Source organism: Blennius ocellaris (assembly GCF_963422515.1).
Source record: "Blennius ocellaris genome assembly, chromosome: 20".
Lineage (NCBI taxonomy): Eukaryota > Metazoa > Chordata > Actinopteri > Blenniiformes > Blenniidae > Blennius > Blennius ocellaris.
Window position 1 is genome coordinate 19,304,484 of NC_137669.1, and position 22,582 is coordinate 19,327,065.

The following is a 22,582-nucleotide window of genomic DNA, read 5'->3' on the forward strand; positions in this document are numbered from 1 at the left end:
TGCCTCTCACCACAATAACAGCACTCAATGACATTTCCCTTTCCGAAGCATTTAAAACAGATGTAATAACGAACAATACAGAAATCACATTGTGCATTGCACAATAATCAATTCACATAAACTTATCCCAGTATTTTCCTAGATTGGGAACGCTCAACTTTAAATAAAGCAAATGAGCTAAATCGATATTCTGTCATTTTGCCCCCGTTTCTAGACAAGATACCGAACAAGGGATTCCATATTCTTGTAGCTTGCTGAAGGTTTTCCGTCTTATCAAGTATTACTATACATTCTTAAGAATGTTTTACGATGTCTCTGCACATTCTTAGTTGTCAAAGCAAATTAAATCAGGTCCATCTTTCTTTCTGTTCTAAAGAGGTTAACTCCATTTTGCTCTTCGAGTGACATTAAACTCACTTTTGCTGATCAAACATTCCACTTTGTTGCTGCGGAACAGTTGCTGGTTATTTAGTAACTGTGTTCCTCCTGCACCTCTCTCCCCGATAGTGTTGAAGATCAATGAATGATCGTATTCCCACCTGGATTCATTTGGTCAGTTTATTTAGATGAGATTTGATGAAAATTTAATGACCCCCGCAGTGGAATCAGGCCATCCCAACATCATAAACAGAGCATGTTACTGCATAAGGGGGAGAAAGAAAACACTTTCAGGGGTGAAGAAAAGAAAGTTTATTTGCTCACTGATCCTCATGAATTTTTTAAATCACAAGGTTGTCTCCCAGCAGCTCAAGATTCAGCATTGCAGAATTCACTTAATATGGGTAAAAATAAAACAAAACAAAACAGAACAAAAACAAAAACAAAACAAACCAAAAAACGTACAGAGAAATAAAGTTTCTACAACTGAAACAAACGCAACAAAATAAGTTGTGTTTGTATTTGAAAGCTATTTGCAGGTGATTATAATGTAAAATTTAAGTAATTTGAATGCACAATGTCCACTAATGTAATGTACTGCAGCACAAAATAGCAAGATATCATCTGCGTATGTCGCTGGTGCATTCAGGAAGCATGTAAAGTTGAAAGAATCAAGCTGTAGTTTTGGTATTAATCTGCACGACAAAAAAAAAGGTTTGGGATTAAACCTGAGAATGTGAACATGACCCAGCATTTGACCACATTGGGATTCTGCTAACTACTGATTTTGCTGCACTGCTGGCGTCCACTTCTCTGCCGAGTTTCCATTTGTTGTTGTTAGCGGGACGGACGCCAGTACACATCTAGCGATGTCAGAAAATAATCACGGGTTGTTTGTGATTGTGGTGATGACATCCAAAGACATTGGCGTGATTCGTCTGAGTTGCACAACGAGTACCCGCCTTAAGGAAACGGTTCTAAACTTTGGGTCCAGGCCCTTATGGTGTCGTGCCAGGTTTAGCCTGATCTGACGTCAATCAAATTTAGACTGAGAAACCACACGACACATTCCAGAGAGGGGTTCTAACAGCCAATAATGGCATAACTATGGCTGTTTTAAGGTAATAAGCAAATGATGACATACCTTAGAATATATGATAAATTATACTGTATATTATATTATTGTTCATCTACATTTTTGCCAAAAAAATGAGTAAAGTGAAGTTTAAAAAGCAGCCAATATTGTAAAAATCCATAAACAGGACTGCATTAACTATACATACGTATTTTTTTCCAGATTTCAAGTGGCATAGTCATTCAAAATGTTGAATTTTAATAATAATAACAGTTTAATAACAGTTTTCATTGGTTGAGATGGGAGCTGAGCGCTAAAACGCCCATTTCAGCGAACCAACCAGTGCCTGTGTTGTTGTGGAACACATTGTAGACATATTAATTTATGGAGGATATTATTATAGAATGAAGTACTCTCTCTCAATTATGTTAGTAAAGATATTCTATGACATTATTGGAAAGTAATGGCCTTTTATTACAACCAAATTGGCTAAAATCAATGTATTATTGGCCATTACTGCACTTGTTCCAGGGCTCCTCGGATTACTTTGAAATGTTTATCGTTTTGTGTTTGAAGTCAGCAGAGCTTCTTCAGGTATATCTTAATATAAAAAGCAACATTGTTGACAGTCTGAATATCTGCAGCATTTATACAAACAAGCACTGCTTGGAACCTTTTCCTGAACATCTTCGAGGAAGCTTAAACAGCTTTTATGAGAATCAGTCAGTCGATCTCCAGTCTGCCAACCAGAAACTGGGGAACTTCCAACCAATATGTCATTTTGTTGCCTTTGCCTGAGCTGCCTGGAATCGTTCATCGTGGTAATGCAACAATGAAAACACACTTCACACAGAGAATCACTGAGCACAACAGACGTTCACTTCCTGGTTTGAAAACAAAAGATTGTAAGATCTTCCTGTTCGGGTTTGCGTTATGGGACCTCGAGGTGTAAACTTCTAGAACAAATCATATAGCTGCTCCTAACTCGAACTTCATATCTGAATAGATTAACATGATAACGGCGTCAAATTCCATGCCTTTGAATCAACAACTGGTAATAAGAGGATGCACCTTCATTGCCTTAATCGCATGCAAATGAGGCACTAGCTGAAGACTAAAACTAATGTGATGCCTCTGGGAAGAAGCTGCTCCTGATGAGCACGGTTAAACGTGCACAAACAGGAAAAAGATGCTGCAGGTATATTACTTTGCATCTTGTTAAATGGATGATTTTGTTTTAGTTTTTTCAAACCCTGAAGTATAAAACCAATGTCAATGTAGTGGACAGGCTCTGTTTGATAGAGGATGACATCTCGCTGGTGTTCAACAACTTTTTAACAGCACATGTTAAACTGTACAATGAAACACAAACATCTGTTTTGATCTGTGATGCCTTTCAGGCATTCCCTTTGAAATTTTAAAAACAGGAATTGAAAGTGCATATAATTGATGTCTGATATGAAGGATTATCGTTTTAATCCTAAAACAGTTTTTTTTTAAAAGCCTGATGTAATTAGAGAGGGGAAATAAATTAAAAGAAAACAAGTTATTTATATTTATTCTGAGGAAAACTCAGTAAGATTCTTCTTATTCTGTCCTCACATGTCACAGCTGCCATCAGCTGTCTGATGTCGGAAATGAAAAGGTTGCACTCATGACTGCTGCCATATGGACATAATGTACATCCCAGCAGCTGATGGTGATTTCAACTGGAACCGTATGGAGCTTTATTGTCGCTGTGGTTTTAGATTATTGCAGCTCGTGGAAGAAACAAGGTGGCTCACATCAATTAGCCGGTTTTGTAAAAACTACTTTCACTTTTTTCTGTGATTAAAAGAACAAACATTGTTTGGTAAATATTAAAAGGCGTAAATATCAATCTTTTCATAAAAGAATCATTCATGAAATTCATATTTGCCGTCTGAAGGGAGCCGACTGACCATCTTAGACTTTACTATACTGTATTCCAGCATTGTGTAAAAACATTTATTATCCCCTCTTTTCTGCTCTAATGTCCCTCAAGTTTCAACCGTTGAATGAACCCATGAAATCTGTGAGACCGTTCGACGTCTTCGTACCTGCGTGGCTCGTCCCTCCAGCCCTGCGGCCGAATAGCGAACAGGGCCTTTGGCAGCCCCTCCAGACCCAGTCCGGACAGAGCCGGTCCCACTGCGAACCACATGTGACTGGGCCCGGCCTGACCCGCCGCCCAGGCCGCCCGGAAAACCAGCTCGGCCTCCTCCAGGGAGCAGTACAGCAGCCGGACCTGCGGGACGACGAGAGCAGTGGATTAATGCAGGAAGCGGTGTGAGGAAGAGGAGGAGGAGGAGGATTTAAGTGAATGTAAAGGAGGAAGGAGAAAGACAAACAGAGGAGGCATGAAGAAGTTTGAAGAACAGATGGATGTAGTCAGTTTTAAAGGAAACAAGGTATTGTCGATCTGAGTGGCAAGAAATGAGGAGGTTACAATTCTGTGGATTATAATAATTTACACACCGATATACTTGTTGCACTTATATGTTGGTGCCTCTCGATGTGTTTTTCCATCAGAGTGGGCTGCACTTGAAAAAGAACGCCTCTCGGTCTGCTTGCAATTCCTCCTCATACATTATTAAAGGCAGCGGATTTAATGGGAGGGTAGGGCGAGATTAAAAAGACAAAGTGAGAGTAAAAAAAAAAAAGTGGAGGAGTGCGGGGACTCGGCGTGCGTGCGAAGCCGAGGGTGCTTCAGCTGATTACTCAGAGGAAGCACTCGAGGAGAATTGGCGCCGTCGTTTTTTTTTTTGCGAGACAATCGACGAGTCTCTAAAAAACTGAATTCCGTCCGAGCGGAGACGCTTGGCTCAAGCGCAGCGATCGCAGCGGGCGTGTGGCGTGGGGGGGACACTGTCACATGCTGCACATGCACTGCTGCTATTCACGTCAGAGAGGACAGCAAGATGACGTCGGTCCCGCCCACTCAGCTGACAGCGGATGGGATGGGGGGCTCGCATGAGGTCCACACTGACTCCTCGGTCCCCGTCAATCACGTCCCCCGAGCAGTCAAGTGTATATTTAAACCTCTTTACATATGGCGCTCCTCGGGCTTGAAGTTTGTCACTCCACATGTCGGCGATGAAACGCTCCCCCCCCTCCTCCTCCTGATCCGTGGGAGACGGAGTTGAGTTCCACTTATTCCTGCCAGCCTTCAGAAAGACTCATAATTTGTTATAATTTTGTGCCATCAATCAGTTTGTGAGGGCCGGTGTCTCATTTTTCAAATTGTGGACACCTCATCTTCGGAAAAAAACATTTCATTTAGATCCCTGTGGGTCTTCATACGTTACCGTGGCAGAGTTTAACGGTTTAAACATTTTTCCAGAATATCCCCAAACACAAAACACAATTTACTTAAAAACTAGTCTCAGATTGAATGTTTCATTATATTTGAGAGGGAATGCTTCAGATTGAATCCTTGTTACATGCAACTAGCATCAGAAAGCATATTGGATCAATGTTTTCCATTTTTTTATGCAGCGCTTCTTTGAATAAAGCAATTAAAAACACTAACTCTCCACCTCAACTACACACTCCATGTCATGGTTGGACAAAAAGAAAACGTTCATAATGAGATGAGCCAAGGCACAAAAGAACAGCACTAATCAGCAGCCATCAATCCATCATCAATACCTGATTTATCTTAATGAGGTTTGTGATTAAAGAGTTTATTCATGTTAATGCTGGATGAAGGGGAAGGAGATGCTGTGTTCATGTCAACAGACACACACAATCACGCGCAGGTCTTTTAATGATATGTAAAGTCCGCACAGAAAGTAACAGGAAGAGTGCCGTGTCTCATTTATTCATCAGCTCCTTAATATCTTGTCCATCATCTCTTCAGACAAGTACCACAGCATATTTAAAGTCAACATTTAACCCATCAGGCATGCCTTCAGATTGTGAGCGGAAGCCGAAACCCACAATCTATCTTCTCGGATGTCAAACATAAGGCCACTGGGCCAAAACCGGCCCTGAATAGGCTGCGACTCTGTTTGTCAGCCCTGTGACTGACAGGCGATCTGAAAAAAGAGCACTCTGGTTTATGGCCAGCCTCGGTTTGGATCCTATCCAGCACACCCCAACATTAGTTTTGATCAAGTGGGTGGCGATTATGGACGGATGGATAGATGGATGGATGGATGGGTGGATGGATGACCACAAGCCTCGTGCCAACTGGCACACAGTTAGTATCCAGCTGGTGGACATAATGCGCAGTTCAAAAGAAGCTAATTTTGCCATCAGACTTCAGTTTAACGTGCTTATAGTCCCTAACTCTGTCATATTGACATTATACATCGTTTGCTGGAGGAATGAAAGGGGAAGCATTAACACACAGTCTCAGAAGATTGATGTTAGATTTTGTGATTAATCACATTTTTCTTCTTTAAGTGAAACTCCATGCTTCATATTGACTCAATAGGAAAAAATAACTTAACGTGGTCCAGAAGAAGCGCTAGGAAGAACAGAAATGCTGATATTTCAATGTTTTCCTCCAGTTTGCTTCTTGATCGGTAACCCAAGGCGAACTTTTAAAAGCACGTTTCGTATTGAACTTGATTCTGACAGAAATGTGTTTGAAGCGTTCAAATGTCTTTCAGTGCAAAAATATAGTATTGATTGTGTAGTCGAGCTCAAAATCCATTTAAATGTTCTTGATTTAAATTGAACTCGAGAAAACACCCTTTTCTATGCATGATTAAGTCAAACATGGTCAAAACTTAGTTGGCATTTCGCAGTGCTGCTGATGAAGGTCGTATAAACTGCACTGTAAATCACTGAAACGGCTGGTCAGACGCGGTCAGATTGAAATTATTACACTTGATTGGCAAATGACATTGTAATATGTGGGATTGCGCAGGTTCTTTGTCGGTGCACTGCTTGGTCTGTCATGCATTTGTTCTGCTGTGATGACAAACCGAAGCAATTCAAGCATGCGGAGGGAAAGCAGCACGCTCGCTGTCGTTCCTCCCAGTCACAACACACAGATACAAATCATCAGCTGCTGCCTGCCGTATGCTAATTGGCGAGGGCAGCCTTTGAAGCAAAATAAATGCCAAACGCAGAACTCCAGCTTCCCTGGTGCTTCAAAGATCATGCATTTAAAAAAAAACAAAAAAAAAAAAAACATGTAAGATTAATAATTTTGCATTAGCCATGGCACAGGCTTGTCAGGTCTGCAAGGAACATTGATGTTTTTGGAGGAGCACAGGAATTCTTTCGGGACGAAAGGCGCTAATTTCAATTCTATGGCTAAATAAAATACAGATTGTTCACATCCACATACACTGTCTATGAGACGGGCAGGGAGGTGAGTGAAGCAGAGGAATAAAACAGGATGCAGAAAAAGAAATTCCTTCTTTGTGAATTACCCCCATATCACAGAACAGATGAAGCCTGTTCAATCAATGACACAGAGTCTCTGTGTGTGTGTGTGTGTGTGTGCGCGCGCGCGCGCATGAAGAAAAGATATCAGCACATGCTCACAATGCAGAGCTTGTATCCACAAACAGTATTAAATACAAAACCTGCACTATAGCTCCAGTGTGGATGCATTAGGAAGCTGTAGCCTTTGGTTTTCCATCAAAGGATGTAGCAACATGGGGGATTATGCAAACGCTGGCATACAACCACCCTAACAGAATACAAAAAGGGTCCAGGTAAGAGATATGGAGCACAATAATGTAGAAAGCAGTGTGACGGGCACAATGAGGGGTTGAAGTATTTTTGGCAAAAAACAGTGAAAAACCCAATAAACGACTCTGGCTTTTCACTTCTTTACTTCACACATTGGTTGTGTTTTAAACGTCTATATAAAAGATGCAATAGATACCCTTTCTGTCAATTTCAAGTCCAATTATCTTATCATAGATGCAATCCCGTAGAAAGTATGATCCAAGCCAGATACCAATCCATTGCTGGAGTCGCATTCTAAATGGGGAAAAATGCAACTTATTGAAACATAATTTACATCGCAATTAAGGCCAAAACATTAAATCCATAAATCGCAGCAACTGGAAAAAGTGGTTTCGTTTTTTCCACTCAGTTTTGGCAAGCAAACCAAAAACAGTAATGTCCCATAATTCATCCTTCATGATCTGCTTTTACAACTACAATCACAGAAAGCTGGACTTCATCCCAATCAACAATGGTTGTGGTTAAATGGACAGTAAGCAATCAACCACATTACACAACAACCAAATAATCTGATTAAAATTGTGTCATGCAAACAGTACTATTTGATTACATTGACCTGAGCCAATTGAAACGATGCGATAGATCTTTAAAAGCATGTCCGTTACTGCTGCCAGCTTGCCTTGAAGGTGAACTTCAGGTACTTTCTAATTAAAACCACAACAATCCAGGTTATTGGCCCCTGTTTTGATATTTAAGAAAATAAATCAGCCTGCACATTGCCTGATCACTTAATTCGGAATAATTCATTCAGACTGACACATACATCTGGGAATAACTAGTCTTTGGATTTGTGGGAGGAATCTGGACTCTTTAGTTCAAACAAATAAACGTTTTTGCATCATGTGATCTGTACTGATAAAAGGCAGGCTGGAGCACATTCTGACTATCTTTATAATAATTGACACAAAAATACATGAAGAGTCGAAAAAGGTTGCGATGGAAAGTAATTCACATCACACATGCACACCAAATCCGCTTTGAAAGCATGCAAGCTCTCCAAAAAGCAAAAATAAACACAGGAAAATAAGCTTCTCTGTCCAAGGACGTCTATTCATGCACCGCTGTTGAAAATACAAAATATTGATGGATGATTTTGACCCTGGGACTGTAGAACACAATACCCAGAGGGCAACATTTCAGTGGAAAAAAACCCAGAAAAACAACACATCCTTGGACATGATCCGAAAGCCTTGCACTATGCATCACGACCTGATGCAGTCGTGATGGTGTGAACCTGGACGCTGGTTCAGGGGCCCCAGCAGCTGCTTGCAAATGAACGGTAACACCGGTCTGTAAAATGAGTTCAAAGTATCACGTGACACTCCAGCTTCCATGTGTTACAGGCGCATTCAGTTAAAAGCTAAAGTTATGTGTCTCGTGGTGGCGTGGAGAGGGTGCTGCTGTTTGCTTATGTAATGAAACCAAACGCACGTGTGTAAAGAACAAACCTTATATTTGCCAGTAAACTTAACAATAAACAGATTTTATTAACCACTTTTGGGAAATTCATACATTTGTGTGAACAGACGACCAAGTCCCAGGTTATCATTATTATTATCATTATTATTATTATTATAAAAAGAAGAAGACAACAGAGTTTATCAGTGCCATTTCTAAAACGATAATTACACAGCTGAGCTGCTGAAACTATCAAAGATACAACCACGGAGTGTGGCTCGCTGTGGTGATGGAGACAGTTTCACAACTTCCCCTAAACATATTCCCTTCTGCTCAATTTCCTAATAAATATGCATGTTTATAATTGCATGTTAATGGAGCTTTTGGGATTGATGCAATTTGACAAAACCTTCTGATATGTATTAGCTTCACATCCTGCAACCGTCACGCTTGTTTCATCAAATCGTGTAAAGTTGGTCTGTTTTAATTACATTTTAATAATGAAAAAGGTTTTACTTTTTTTTGGTCTTTTGCCACATTCATAGTTTCACCTTGCACATTTACATCACGAGTGTCACAAAAGTTGTGATAACAATATATCAAAGAGAGCAATAATGACCAAATCATGGCTTGATTCTCACTTTTACTCTACAAAATAGAAATGTGACTTTTGTTGTAAACTGGGCGTCTTCCAGAGGAGATGTACAGTAAAGTTGACAGTGAGAAGACACGGATCTGTTCTGTTCTTGGATGTGATTATTCTGACGTATGGCGCACATTAAGCTTTTAAATACCGTCAAGATCAATCAAGACGCAAAAATATGGGAGATCAAAGTGAATATCGGTGGCAGGCAGGGGCACATAAAACTGTCAGTAAATGTCACTTTCCCTCCCAACTTTGTGTAATAAATACAAATGTCACTGGCAGTAAAAAAAATCTTCTCTTTGAATGTATTAACTTTCAAAGCTGCTGACATGAATCTCAACACGCTTCACTGGTTCCCGTGTCTGAATCCCGGCATGTTCTGTCCAATCTTCTCAACCAAAAGAACGATGAAGAAAGATCTAAATTGAAACATGTACATGTGTGTGTATGGAGCTCATTCATTTCATATCACTTTCATTATATTACATCATGTTCACTCTGGTGTCTTTAGTTTGGGTCACCTCATTCTCTGCTTATTATGTTTCTTTGTTCCTTTTCACGGACTTCATTTTAACAAAAGGTCATTTAAGCTGACAATGGTATAAAAAAAAAAAAAAGATGAGAGTCGAGGATGAATGCAGACAAAATAGCTCTCGTGTGAAAGGAGGAGTGAGAATATATGGCTCCATCACAAAGGCTGAAAAAGGAGAAAGGGAACAGGTCCAGTGGTGCACTGAAACTCCTTCGTCTTATCTGATGTGTTGGACCTCAGTGAAGGTCACCTCAGAAGGCGTCTCCTCTGCTTTGAACCGTCCATTTCCTCTGGAATATGTTCATTCTCCACAGCTTTTATGTTGAACAGTCGTCTCTTCATTTGTGACCTTTATGCTGTTAAAGGTTGGAAAAAGTTTCTGAGCAATGGATCAGTGTAACGTCTAATTTCTCAAATCTGCTTCAGGCTGCACTTTCGAGACTGCAACCTGAGACCCTGGGGATTTTTCATAATATTTAGATAAAAAACTATGACACTGTAGAAGAATGCTTCCAAAAAGGAAAAGGAAAAAAAAAAATGATGTTTCATATCATGTTATAAAAGCATAGAGACCTTTAAGTCCTGAGGAAGATATGTCACACTGCGTTTCCAGAGAAACACGGACAAACTAAATATTCTCACAAACAAACACTCACCTAACTAGCTGCTAGTATTTGATATTTTCTGTCTTTTTCGCCACTAAATTAAAGAGATAATCCATCACGATGCTCTCGTGAACATCTGAACGTGCGATCTTGAGCAAGAAGGGGTTTCATTTGTTTTAGTTCCAATCTCAGCCCTGTGTGATCAGAATTCGGCCCGATTGGTCCAAACCGAAACTGGAAGTCTTTAATCCACACTGGCAACGCAGGTTAGCTTGTGGCTCATAGGTAGCCACAAACAACCGTGATGTGTATATAGTCTTCAGAACAGATATCAATAAATGACTGCCTCACGACTTCTTCCTCACTACTCCACCTCAGCCAGTGAGAAATTGTCTAACTCTTTCTTTCCGTCATTACAAGTACACTAGGGAATGACGCTCACTTGTAGCACCCAATTGAATCAGTTGAGCATCACACAAATACCATCTTTTTCGCCACAAGTAAGCTTCTTAGGAGGGCTTTCATCTTGTACATTTGATGAATACCGAGCTGTACATGCTGATTTCATGTTGTGACATTTGTGGGAAATGAAACTCGTGCCGAAAAATCCTCCAATCAAAAGGCACAAGTGGGCAAATGAAGCCCCGCTGAAGTATCACTTAACAAAAAAAACTGAACACTCACCCGCTGCAAAAAGAACAGAAGACCGCAGAGACAACAGATAAATGTTGTTGTTACACTACAAAGCTCCCAGGTGTGCAAGATAGTGTGTGTGTGTGAGTGTGAATATAAATTAATCGCTGGCCCTCAAACAAGCTTAATGAGCTTCCACGGTGAGTCGTTGTTGTTGATGCCGTGGCTGCATTGCTTCAGCCTCCCTGACCCCAGACCTCCCTGGTTAAAACCCCCCAAAGGAGAAGGAGGAGCTTTATACCGCCATATTGTAACTCAAGGTGCAAATCATCCCACGGTGTTGCCATTAGACTTTTAAAGAACAACTAAAATCTAATTGCAAGTTCTATTATTTAGATTTTCTCTTTCTGTGATTGCGCGCATCACAAGTTACTGCATATTTGCACGATTATGTCTTTTAGAATTGTTTTTGCATGAAGTCATAACTCTTATTTCATGGCTGAAAAATACAGTTTCTGTTATCTGAGCCAGGAGCTGAAACGAAGCTGGTGGACTCCGGCAGAAGAAACTCAGATTGAATGTTATACTTTTACATGACGTTGGATTAAACATTTCAACCCTTGAACAATCAAAATTGACATCTGTATTTCTGACCCCTCACCTGGGCTTCGTTGTCTTTGAGCATCCGTTTGGTCCGCGCCCCGCCGGGATCGTCCGTCACGTTCAGGATCACCACGCTCTTCTTCTCCCAGCCGATGAAAGAGCCGTCCGTCATGCCCTCGACCATGGCCAGGAAGTCCTCGTAGCCGTGGTGACGGGTGGTGACGACAGAGAAAGAGGTCCAGTCGTATTCTTCAAGTACTTCGAAGATCACCTCGAGCTGCAGCGAGGTGGAGCAGGTGAACTGGAGGTAGATGGAGCCGCTCTCCTGGGGAGGGGGGGGGGGGGGGGGGGGTGGCAGAGGATCCAGCAAACACGTGAGTGTCTGGGAGGTACGGTAATGTCAACATGTGTGAATGTGAACATCAACGTTCAAAATAGCCAGTGATATAATTCATATTCAATCCCATGCCAAAGAGAAAGTCAGTCAAATAACTGATTTGCTGGTCAATGTTCACTTTTTTTCTAATAAACCGCATCAATATAGTCAGATTGTAATTTATTCTGAGTCATAGGTGCCACAGATTTTTTTTTTAACAATTGTCCACCGGGCGACTTTTTAAGAATGAGTTCTTAATGAGATTTTGCTTAAATACATGGCTTAATCTACCAGTGTATTTTGCAAATATTGTTAAAAGAAAGACAATACATCAAACATTAAATAAGTTATTGGTAGAATTTAGATGTCATAAAACATGCACAACATATACAGAACCATCATTTCATATTTTTTGAAGGAATTGTTTTTTATCGTCTATATAATTTGTCAAAGATGCTGAAAGTAGAAAGCTGGTTGTCATTAGGACGTCGTTCCATTTAGACCGGTGTTAAAGAAACTGAAAAGAGACGGAAATGCATGCCAGTGTGGCAGAGGAGCGGTTTGTCTATGCTGTGTTCTGCAAATGACTGAAATCACTCTATAATAACAGGGCAGTTAGTTAATTCACTAGTTTCTGCAAATAAACAGTTATTTAGCCGTGAAGTAACTCGGTGACTGTCTAAATAAAATGTCCACAACCCTGTGAGCTGTCAGGCCTGTGTGGCTCAGGCTATGACGGATTCCTTTGAGTTTAATTTGTGGAAGATATGCTATACTCATGGGCAATTATTCCAAGTAAGAATGTCAGTAACTAAAACATCAGCAGCAATAATAAAACAGTAATTAGTTATGAAGCGGAACATTATTTTTAAAACTGTACCATGTCCCTTGAGAAAGTGTTATCCGCTACCATAACAGGACCAAATGCAGGCATATTAAAAAATTATTCATAAAACATCATGTCTTGCATTGCTTTACACGAAGCCAAAGGTTTTATTTTGTTTCAATGCGACTGCATTTAGAGTGCCTTCGTTGAGCTGCGCCTTGAATGCAAATCAGGGTCGCAGGTAAAGGATCAGAATTTCATTCAGATAAGGTGGAAATCTAAAGCACAAATCTCAGCAACAGACAAAAGGAGGAGAAACAAAAGAATAAAAAAAAAAGAACAGACAGCAGGGACATGATGTCCAGACCGAATTAACACGAAGGGAAACGGGACGACAGCAGGAGTGACATCAGACTGAGAAGGACTGAAGTCACAGAGACACAATGAGAGGAGCCAGAAAAAAGAAACCAGACACAGAACTTAGTGAGACGTTTGTGATGAACTGACGTGTAACAGACATTTCCATCACAGTGTCCACACAAGTAACTTCTCAGAGGATTTTCCTGTAATAGTACAACGGAGGCAATGGAGGTGAATAATCACAGTGGGTGTGTCTGGTCAGACTCAGTTTTGTTTCGGGATTGACTTCAGTTTAATGTCAAGGGTCCGTCTGTCCACAAAGTCCTCATCTCTTCAAGAGGGATTTCACTGTGAATCTACAATCACCTTCCTCTCACTGCTTCCAATCACATTTACTCTAATAGATGTGCCAAGCACCAGATGACCAAAAAAAAAAAACCTTTATGCTAACTAAACCCAGAGTCTAAGGCACTTTAAAGTTCCTCTTTAGTGGTTAGAACTATAAACCCAAAACTATATATAATTTAAGGTTTTTCTCTTAATTTCATTTATTTGTAAAGATTTAAAAAAAACAAACCTGTTGAGCCATTTTAATTTCCAGCCAACAATAATACGGCCAATATTTCGGATCAGACAATCAGAGCATTCAGAAAAGGTGTGTTTTTCACCGTTTCCATGGAGACGGAGTCAGCCCTATTTCAAAAAGTTCCACCTTGGGAGCAGTTTTCAAAAGTTTGCAATTCCAGTGGCTCCGAGCACCATTGTCATGTAAACGGACACAACAAAACAGATCAAAAGTTCTCAGTGTCCTTTTGAAAGCACTGCCGCTTAAAAGGAGTGGAAAACAGTTAAAAACCACTGAACTGGAAGAATCCAATAAAAATAGCGACAAAAGCAAAAAAGAAACATAATATGTCGACAATTATGAACTGCTGTGATGAAACTTCCAATATTCAATCTAGCACAAAACTTGATAGAACTTCATTATCCTCAATTTAAATGTTAAACATGTTTTGTGATCCAGATTAATTTTGTTTGGTGGAAAATGTAAAAAAAAAAAAAAAAAAAATCTCTTTTGGTCCTTGAATGTTGCAACGTAAATGAGCACGAGAGCCGAACTTGTGACATCCAAACATTTTCTGAGTGTTTTGAGAGTAATTACTTCTCTTCTTTGTCGGCATTATACGAGACAGAGGGCATGTGTTTAACTGAATCATCAAGGCTGCGCATCTGTTGGAGCGCGTGGATGATCAAAGGGGGGAACTTCAGGGGAGCGGTCCCACCCTCCCGCGTCGCCGGGGCCTCACCTCAGGTTGCGCCGAACTGAACTGGGTCACATATCAAACCGGCGGCGCGATTTATGATGTAAGCTCGTCTGCTCCCCTCAACCCGGCGGAGAGCGAGCGAGGAGGGAGCATGTGGGGGCGCGAGGACTTCGTGCTAATCCGTGTGACCCGCCTCAAGTCAAAATAAAGTCTCCCCTTTGTCCCGCGGGCGTTCAGCAGAAACGTGAAGAAACTGACGTCGCGTTTCAGAAGCAACGGAAATTCAGAATTGATTGGAGTTTATTTTGGAAGACATTCAAAGCAAAACTCTCAGCTTGGAGGAATTGAATTTGCCTCTGTTCTACTAACATATCTCACTCTGTCGTATATTCCTTTACGTAGAGTTCCCCTTTGCTACTCAAAAATGCAATATTTTGTAAACAGCATTTTATAGTTGACAGTTACCGTAATAATCTAACTTGGTCGTCTGTGTACTCCCATTGTTTATGTTTATAGCGCATTGTTCTCTGCATGTGTGAGGTTGTCATTACAAAAACCACCAACAGCACCCACTAGTGGCTGCACAGGAAAACTACATCATTTTCAGTATTTCTGCCGTTGTCATGTAAAAGGACATTGTTACCTCCGCCAAGGATGTTATTAAATCATTGGCGGATACTTATCTGTATGACTGTGAGCAAGATTACGTTAAAACTATTGCTCAAATTTTGGTGAAATCGTCACCACAGGCAGATATTAGCCCAGGTCAACCTTTTGAGGATATCAAGAGATTTCTGATTGCTCTTGTTTTCAAAATGTTACCGTGTAAGTGCAAAACGTTTCTGAAGCAAAAATGATTAAAAAAAAAAAGAACAAAAACAAAATGTTCCTTTGAAGTGTTGTCATCTTGACAGGGCTTAGGAGTTTTCAATAAATAATATTTTCAATTTGAGACAATTTCAGAAGCAAGAACAAGATTTGAAACAAAAATAATCAAATTTAAGTGTTTTAGTTGAATTAGCAGCAGGCCAGTGACAAGACAGAGCTTTTTTTATATATTTGTTTATTTTTTGTGAAGCTAACTAATGAGCTCAAAACTAATTCACAAAAAAATTCCCCAATGTAGTCAAAATTTAAAAAAAAATCCAAATATTGCTGAACTTCATATTTATCTTTTAAACGATGCCACAGGGGTCAGTTTGAGCCACCAATATACAACAGACAGAAAATCTCACGATCTACAGATAATAGATACAATCATTGCATTTTATACTGTTATGCAAGACAGAATATTCTTTAATAATTAAATTAGTACGTCAACTGTGACCTCCAACAGTACATAAATAGTCATTAGGATGTAAATGACTTATACATTGATGTGACACGTGTTCTTGCAGACGAGGGTAGACACACAGTGTTGTAAAGATGAAATCAAAGAGGGTGTAATGAAGTGTAAAAGTATGTCTTTACCTCAGCAGCCTCTCCTCCCACTTGAAAACAAAGCTGCTTTTGATATTCAATCATTTGCAGAGGCTGACAGTTCAGAGTCGAGCTGATTGTGTTAAATTAACTGTTACCGGAGCCGATGTTGCATTAGTGTAGAAATCACAATAACCTTGTTACACTGTCAAGATGATGCACTTTAAACAAACTGGCCCGCTTATTAAATATCACACCTGTCATGCTAGCCCGCCTTGCTTTAGCTTGATCTACTTATCGCCGGCAATCCGTCGGTGGAACTGGATTAACTGACTGTAGCGACGACACGGTCCAGTAATGAGCGCATGACGACGCGCTGCAGCGACAAGGTGACACAGCAGCCGCCGTCAATTAGCACGTTCATAATTTCTGGCCAAGAAGCAGGCGCTGATGCACCTCTTCTCGTCTCTGACGTTTGACCATAATTGCACAGGACTGCGGCGCCATTGATGAAGCATGCACAAAAATCACCTCCGATTCCCGGCACATTTCCTCCACTTGGCGAGGAGAAGCCGTTCTGATGAGCTTAGCGGCCGTGACAGAACTGGAGCAATTCTGACAACATTTTAATTTCCCCCCCTCCTCTTCATCACGGCTCACTGATGAGGTCAGACCGCCAACGTTCTCCGAAACACTCGGCGTTTAGCAAATAAACGCATCCTGCAGGAGGCTTCAGTCTGAACAAACATTACAGCTCGTTCAGGCGCTCGTTTGTATTTCCCTCAGACAGGCAGCGCCCGGGTTCAAGATAAAGAGAATTATATCCACATTACTCAAAACTCAAAAGCCTGGAATGTAAATTTCGGCTCAGTCGGGGTGCTGAGCGCGCGACGTGAGGGTAAATACGTGAGGCAAAACATTTCCTGGAACAAACTTCACCTCGCTTCCTGCTGCTGGTAGGTGGAGGCTTCATGCCGATTCAAAAGCTGCTCTAATTAATATTTTGACATGAACAATGGACCAAATCACTGCAAAAGAAACCCATGATCACATGACGCTGCAGCTTTACTATTACATTTTGGCCTCTTTCTTTGGGTTTTACAATCCATGTTCTTTATAAGTTATATGTTGTTCAGTCTCTCGAAGCTTTTTCCAACCCTCTGCTCTGCCTTGTGGCCAAACTAACTATTAAACCATCATACATCTTGTAATTCTTCATATTTCAAGATGAAGAATTACCAAAGGATCATTCATTTCTTAGATTTTAACTCACTATATCCATTTTGATGGATTTGAAATGTTAATCATTTATTTTTAAAAAGCCCAAGATAAGCAAAATGTTTCCCTTTAAAGAAATAACAGGATTATGAGGTTTGATTGTGATCAACAACATTGGTATATCTTATGTCGTGCAAGTTGGAACAACCTGTCCTACTTTTTGTGGCATTGATGTGACACTGATCTCCATTAAAAACACTTTTTCTGAATGTCTTTTCATTTCAATCTGTGACGTTGGTATTTGAAATAGAAAAGTAAGACGATACCATGTATTCTTTGTATCCCATCATATTAAATAGTTGTAGATTGTTGCAGAAAATTCAGAATTTCCAAACAGTAAATAAACAATAGATCAATAGATCCACCAACTGCTACCAGAACTGAGCAGATATTCCAGCAAGTACCTGTAGCTTCTTTAAAGCATGCTGTAGCCGCCAGGATATGGTCACGCTGTACAGATTATATTTACACCTTCTGGGATTCCATCACGGTGGGAGCTTGACCGCCTCTGGATGTGTTCTGGCTGATCCGATTGCATCCCGACCCCATTGCCGTCTGCGTGCTTTTCACACCTTGTAATAGCATTGGGTTTTCCCCCGAAATCAGATTAGTCCGTATACAGATTGCAACCTGACAGCAGGTTTGAAAAAAAGGCTTGTTTGGGACAAACCCCCAAACTTCTAGTAATGAACACAAACTATGAACGCAATAATAAATGAATCCCAGCGGATCAAACTCCAAATGGTTTGTAAAGGTCAAGATGCAGTCATGCACTGATTTCCAACCGTCTTGGTTTTATCGTCCGATTCAGATCTATGATGCAAAACCAGCAGAGCGTCTTTACCTGTGGCTCTCGTCCCAGGCTGGCCCCTCCCCCAACTGCAACCACAGGAACCCCCGTCTGGGCGGAGACGAACTCCAGCATGGGGGCGAGAGGGGCACGGTTCGGAGGCGGCGGTCTCTCCTCCTCAAACACCAAACCCTGGACGCAAGATGTAGAAGTTACTGTTTACAGAGTGAAAAGGCCATTCGATCAAATTTAGACGCAGGATTTTACTTCTTAAAGCTGCAGCCGGTTTCACTGTTATACAAAAAAAACACTGACGAATGAATTTCATCTTATTATATGAGCATACTATTAGAACAAGAACAAGACTCTTTAAATGCTCCTCAGATTATTCAAGATAAAAGCTCAAATTCAGTTAAGACATGAAATTGCCATTTGAGGTTTTTAAAAAATCACAAACTTTTTGCTGCTTGCCAATCAATGTTTTGAAGATAAAATCAGCATTAAGCCCGTGCAGTGAACTGGCATCCTGTCAAGAGAAGTGTGTGTGCGTGTGTGTGTGTGTGTGTGTGTGTGTGTGTGTGTGTGTGTGTGTGTGTGTGTGTGTGTGTGTGTGTGTGTGTGTGTGTGTGTGTGTGTGTGTGTGTGTGTGTGTGTGTGTGTGTGTGTGTGTGTGTTGTTTTCGCACAGCTCAAGCTGCTATACACCTCAGAAACAACAGATAAGCTCTCGGCTTACGGGCCACCTCAGCTCCGACATGGCTCACTAACAAGTGCAGCTGTTGTGTTCACGCTGAACTGCCACTGCAAAAAAAAAATAAAGTTTTGGAGAAGTTTTGTCCACCTGCTCTGTGTGTGTATGTGTGTGATATTAGCTCTGAAGACAAACCTGTCACCTCGCTAATACATTTAGGAAGAAGGCATGAAAGTGCTGGAAATTGCCATTAGTCCATGTTATGATACGAGGTGGTGCAATCTTGATTTGGTGCTGGGTTGATGACTTAGTGCTTGTTTTCTTGTAGCGATTCTGGGGAGCAAATTGAAGCTAAGTGCAGCCGACAGCTCAATTCACACAGGGAAGCATTTGATATGCAAATAGACAAACTGACAGGACCTGGAAATAAGCTTGCACTTAAAAGGGTTAATATTAAACTTGATGGAAGACAAGACCCTCAATGTTTGTTTCTCTAAAACAACAGACTGGATAAGTATTATGTGCTGGCAATGGATGGAACAAATGGATTCATAAATGGCAAACAAATGAGCAGTAAAGCATGCAACATGTTTTTTTTTTTTACCTCCATCTGTGTGATCACACGCAGCTCAGATCAGCTCCAATCCACAAGTCATACTATGAATGAATGAGTGAATAGATGAACACACAGCCCAATGAACATGAATGAACAAAACACAAGAGGAAAAGCATAGCTCTCACTAACTTCCTGACAACGACAATCCCTCCCACAACTTTTGGCAAGTGGCCACATGTGCAGATGTCTGAAATTAAACGGGATTTGCACGCCACCCTTTATTCCCTGTGCAACCAAGTGAATGCTTTTTGAGGGAAGAGTCTTCAAAAAAACTGCGACCATTATCCCAATTGAGCTGATTTGCTGAGCAATTTCAATCTGCTTCTGAATAAAGGTTACTCTTATAATCATGCAAGTGCCTACAATGCAGAATACCTTGTACATGGTGTAATGGGGTCCATCATTAAACTATTGCAGATAAAACCCCTACCCTAAAATACATTATAGTACAGGTGCCCTGTGGAGTTGCTATTTCCTGTTTTTTGTGTAAACTTACTAATGCAAAAGGATGCCCACAAGTAAAACTGCAAATGGCAAAAGGATTATAGACTACTCAAGTAGAAGACTGTCTTATTGTTGTGTATATTATATACCTGTTCTTTAAAAAAAGGATTCTATAAAAGAAAAAAAAAATAGTCTCCTGCAGTAAAGAATATTTTATCAGAGTTGATATTTGATAATCCTGTAAATATCAAATAGTTGACAGAAAATGTAATGGTTTTAAAGGATAAAACAGCTGTATGCCCATGTATACAATATAATAAAGCACATAAAGGGCTCTGGGGAAATTTAGAACTTTTACAGCACAGAACTCTAACATTTTGTACAATATATCATTATACATAAATGAGTTAAAGAATATTGAGGATACTCGGGTAGAAAACAGCTTGTTGTGTGTAGTACATTATATACTAAATGATACTAAATTTTGCAAAGTAGTATAGTGTATACCATGTTTCATAAAAATGTAACTTAATTAAGAAAAGTGAACTTGATTGAAAAAATGTTTTTTAAAAAGTTTTTATGAAGTTTAAGATCCTCGTCACACTGAAGTGAATTAATCAGCTTTGAGAGGTTCTTCAGTACAAGTGTGACATGGTCATCGAAGTAGATGTGTGTGTGTCTGTACACACACACACACACACACACACACACTTGTATGTATATATATATATATATATATATACACACAGACGGATACGCTCAGAAAACATTCAGCTACCCTAAGAAAAAAAATTAATCTTCTGGAGAATGAAAAAGTTGGATGGCGTGCCAGTTGTGCCAGAAATACTAAAGATCCAGAGTAAAAGACTAAACGCATGATAAATAAAACTGAAGAAGACTTTGATAGATTGTGTGGTACAATCTGCTTCGCTGTTGGAGCGCTGGCATCATGAGACGCAATGATTTTGAGGGAGAAATCTGTCATTGTGACAACCCTATCTGGAGAGGTGGGACGAACCTGCAGTGGCGTGGTGGCCAGCAGCTCACACAGCTGCAGCAGCAGTGTTCCCGGGCTGCTCTCGTTCACGGCCAGGTAGATGACGTTGGCTTGACCCGAGGGCGTCATCACCGTCTCCCCCACCAGCGCCGCCAGCGACAGGTAAGACGAGGAGGAGGAAAAAGCGGCCATCGCAGCCACTCCTGCCAATGAAGCTGTATCCGTCACCCCCCTTCCTCCTCCTCCTCCTCCTCCTCCACCACCTGCGGCTCCTCCTCCCGCCGCCCCTCCGGCGCCTCCCCCTCCCCCTCCTGGACCGTTTCCGGGACCAACTCCCAGCCCCGGCTCGCCCACCCCCGCACCTCCCGCCGCCGCCGTCTCCGGGAGTAGGGAGGAGCCCGAGTGGACCACGGCAATGTTGACACCACCCGAGTCCCTCTCTCTCTCCCGGGGCCGGAGCAGCAGGGGGGGCGAGGGGTGCACGGGCCCCGAGCAGGCCAGGACAGCCAACAGCAGTGAGAGGGTGGGCCTTGGGGCCACCATGGGGTAAAGGGAGGGCCAGTGGCAGCCGTCGGATGGGATTTGGCAGGTGAGGCCAGGAGGGAGTTGAGGAATGTCGTCTGGAGGGTGACGCCTCTTCGGGCGGGGGTGGGGGGGTGGGGGGGGGGGAACGGGGTGAGGAGGGGAGGGAAGGTGGTGGGTGGGGGAGGGGCCCCAGCGGCTCACAATGCTTCACCTGATGAGCAGAGGAGAACCTAAAGAGGAAACACAGAGGAGAACGATTTAGAAAACTCCCATCATACCTTCTCCTACGAGCGTTGCTAACAGTACGCGCTGATGCGTTATCTCCTGTGGGACGGTTGATTTATGCAGCCGTCCCAAAGGCTCATTCTCCAGTAAACAATGTAAATAAATGACGCACTCCACCCACTCATCTTTATATTTATTGCTCCTGCTCAGACACTCGGTAACTCCATAAATACAAGACGATTTCTGCGGCGAAGAAGCTGCACATTCTCTGCCGTTTGAATTCCTCATTGAAATGTGCAGACACTCGGCAAAAAACCCGTTTCATTATTTTGGGATAGGACGTCGTCTAAACCAAGCCCTTTAATCTTGGAATCATACCTGATGACCAGTGTTTAGCTCCACATTCACATCAATATAGCAAAGAAGACAACCACTTTGATATATTTTATAAGTAGAGGCAACGGTCCGTGTATGCCACATTACTATTCTTCCACCTAGCGTCTACATGCACTTCATCCAGAGCAGGATCTTTGTGGCTGGAGCCTCTTCCAGCTAGCAAAGGCCTGCATGAGCCTTTGATTGGAGTTTTCTCCAAAGGCTTTCTTCATCTCCGCAAATGCTCGAACATAAAATCAGTGCAAGTCGCTTGGCTTTCATCAGATGCATGAATAGAATATTAGCTATTTCAGGAACTCAATTTGTAAATGCCTCTGTTTACTGGGTGCTCTTCACATTGAGTCGCTTATATGCAATAAGATGCATATAGGGTGAAACTGTGAGAGGAAACACAAAGGGAAGGTACATGCATAAAACCACCAATAAAAGCAGAACACTCTCGGTATGAGGCGAATGGACCAACTGATCATTACACTAAACAAATTAGACTTTATCTGTGCACCTGCCAGTAAAGGCAGCAAAGCCACCACAGATCCTGATTTTGGAGCAAAAACCACAGTAAAACAAAGCAGAACCATCCCACAATATCAAGTGAAACCAAATTGTCCTCAAACAAAACGCCTGTTGAGTACATGAACGTTTCCTGTGCCGAATATGAAATCCAGACTGACATAGTGCAGCTTTGTAGCTTGAATAAATCAGCAGAGGGGGAAAGGAAAAGTCGAGAATGCGGGTCAGGTCATTTCCTCTGAGACGAAGTTTGGAAGACTGG

The 22,582-nt window shown here is 41.4% G+C and overlaps 1 protein-coding gene across 1 annotated transcript in view; it reads right to left on the minus strand.

Moving 5' to 3' along the window:
* The window catches only part of LOC308144668 (glutamate receptor ionotropic, NMDA 2D-like), a gene marked incomplete at both ends in the record, with an annotated part of 123,844 nt that extends 102,637 nt beyond the window's left edge, over positions 1 to 21,207 (minus strand). The window contains 4 exons of the mRNA XM_080515848.1: positions 3,532 to 3,719; positions 11,662 to 11,928; positions 17,972 to 18,109; positions 20,686 to 21,207. Coding sequence (XP_080371974.1) covers positions 3,532 to 3,719; positions 11,662 to 11,928; positions 17,972 to 18,109; positions 20,686 to 21,207 — 1,115 coding nt within the window. The remainder of the gene's footprint in view (positions 1 to 3,531; positions 3,720 to 11,661; positions 11,929 to 17,971; positions 18,110 to 20,685) is intronic.
* Between the last annotated feature and the right edge of the window lie 1,375 nt (positions 21,208 to 22,582).